General features: G+C 47.7%; 1 protein-coding gene across 1 annotated transcript in view; it reads left to right on the forward strand.

The window, feature by feature from the left end:
* Positions 1-241: 241 nt before the first annotated feature.
* Positions 242-2438, forward strand: part of PANK3 (pantothenate kinase 3) — a 24636-nt gene continuing 22439 nt past the window's right edge. The window contains exon 1 of the mRNA XM_003781961.3: positions 242-572. Coding sequence (XP_003782009.1) covers positions 545-572 — 28 coding nt within the window. The 5' untranslated portion in view covers positions 242-544. The remainder of the gene's footprint in view (positions 573-2438) is intronic.

Genomic DNA, 2438 nt, shown 5'->3' on the forward strand with positions numbered 1-2438 from the left:
TGACTCAGGCCACGCCCACTTCTCGCTGGGCCCACTCTGAGGCGATCTCCGAAGGCGGAGGGGCAGCGGCAGAGGGGGTCGCGGTGCATCCTGGGCTTTGTAGTCCTTCCGCACAACTGCAGCCGGAGAGCGGAGCCTCACGACCCAAAGAACTACAATCTCCAGCAGCCCGGCAGGGAGCGGAATGAGGTGGGGGCTTGCGTCACGTGGGCGTTCAGCCTGGGCGGGCAATTTCTCAGTGCGGCGGCGGCGGCTCGGGGGACCGGGGCCTTTTGTTTGGAGCGGCTGCGGGGGGCCCCGGAGCGGCGAGGCCGGCGGCCTTCCCCAGCTAGCTCGGTCCCGGCCGCCCCTCGCGGGGGTGAGGGGCCACCCCCTGGGCCAGGCATCGCCCCGGGCGCCGCCGCCCCGCCCTAGGCCCGCCCCGCCCGGCCTGAGGGGAGGAACCGGCCGGGCCTCTACCGCGCGGCCCTACCACCTCCGGAGTCGCCGCCACTGCTCTCCGTGCTCCGGTCTAGAGGCTGCCCCTCGCCCCTCAGCCGACGCCATGAAGATCAAGGATGCCAAGAAACCTTGTAAGATGGGGGCTCGGGCCTGTCGGGTTGGGAGGACAGCCTTGGGCCCCGTCTAGAAGCCTCTTGGCGGGGCGGCCTGGTTCCAAGTCCACTGCTCCTTGCAGGCGCCTAGCCCGGGATGGGGGCGGAGGGACAATTTCAGCACCTGCTGCTAGGCGCCTCTCCTCCCCATCCCCCTATACAAGCCTGGTGAGCGCCGGCCGCCCCCTAGTCCTTTTCCTCCCACTAACTCCTCGAGATCTGGGAGGTACAAGAGGGAATTTTTGATTCGGATTTCACCAAACCAGACTAGAGCTGCCATCCTCCTCTCCTAGCTTCCTTTGAAGTCAGGTTGAAAAGAGGTGGTCCTGGCTGTCAGATTGCGTGGGGGTAGATGTAACCACTCGTTTTTTCTGATTTCCGGGCTGCTTGCTTAATGTCCTTGAAATCCCAGTGGGTTCCTGGGAGTTGTCACTGTTACAATAGGAGCTTTTAAACGCACGTGCATGTAATCTGTCTGTAGATAGTTGCCTTGGTCTGTTTTTATTTGGAATATCGACTCGTTGACGTTTGTTTTAGAAAACAGATAAACAAAAAGAAGATAAAATCACCTGTATTCCCGGCACCGGAGCGAACTCCTATTAATACTATGGTGAATACTTGCAGAGATTTTTTTTTTTAATGACTGTATTTGCATGCACTTAACAAAAAAAAGATTCTTAACCATGCTTTCATTTGTGTCTTTTATTTTTAGCCTTTTAAAAACCTTTTATTCTTGCCATTAGCTTATTTAATCACTCAGCCATTGTGATTGTCGTACGTTAGTCTTACAGAACAACTAGAAATGTGGAGATTCATGCTAATATCTTAGAGTTATGTTGGTATTTTGCAGTTCTTACTGTGTTTCATGTGATCTCCCAGCTGTTTTAAGAAATCTTCAGCTATGAAACAGAGCACTGACTACCAGCTCATTAAATTTCTTAAAAATCTCACCTGGGAGGTATCAAGCTGGAGCACTCTGAAAGCTAATTGTTAGTTAAACGTGAGGTAATTTGGTCTTAATTTTGCAGATGAGGAAATTGAATTTATGGAGCCCCAGAGTAACTTTTCTAAGACTATATCAATCAGCTATGTGCTCATGAGGTTCAGATCCTCAAGTGGCCTGACTCATAGTCCAGTATTCCTTCTCCTGCCCTCATAGGGCATAGTCTAAGTACAGAGAAACAGCACACTTTTTCTTTTTAATCTGGTAGTTTTATCTGCTAGTTAAAAAAAATTGTTCATGGTCATTACTTGCGATAACTGAAGAGTTCTTGAAGAAAGAGTTGTTAAAGGAGTCTGTAAACCAAGTGATGTGAAGGCTTTCAACTTCAAAGTCATATAGAAATAGACTTTTAACAAATGCAGTGAGTGTTACCTCATTCTTTGTACCCTGAATAAATACCAAACAATAAAAAAAGAAATATAGAAATATTTCTAATATACTGTACCTTAGCTGAATTAAACCAATGCATCTTGAGCAGTTATATAGAATACTTGGACATCTTACCTGAGTGCATTTGTTTTCTATCTTACAACTTCCATTTGGTGAAGAGTTTATGACAGACTCATTCCGACTTTCATGGTGGTGTTTATTTTCTTAAGATAAGTTGACTTTTACTATACTAGGTCTGTAAGTTGACCATGTAAGGGACTATAACAAACTGATCAACGTACAGAGGTGGTCAGCATAAGGAACTAGGCCTTAGTGCATATAGTGTATGTTTAGTCTATGGAAATTAGGTCAGCTGTGGAGTTTCTATTGTATGTTGTGATACTTTGTGAAACTATTAATCTTAAAATAGTTATGCTTTCTCAAGAGTCATTTAATATGATTTGGAAGCCTAC

Source organism: Otolemur garnettii, unplaced genomic scaffold (genome assembly GCF_000181295.1).
Source record: "Otolemur garnettii isolate 467f Iridium unplaced genomic scaffold, OtoGar3 scaffold00003, whole genome shotgun sequence".
Classification (NCBI taxonomy): Eukaryota; Metazoa; Chordata; class Mammalia; order Primates; family Galagidae; genus Otolemur; species Otolemur garnettii.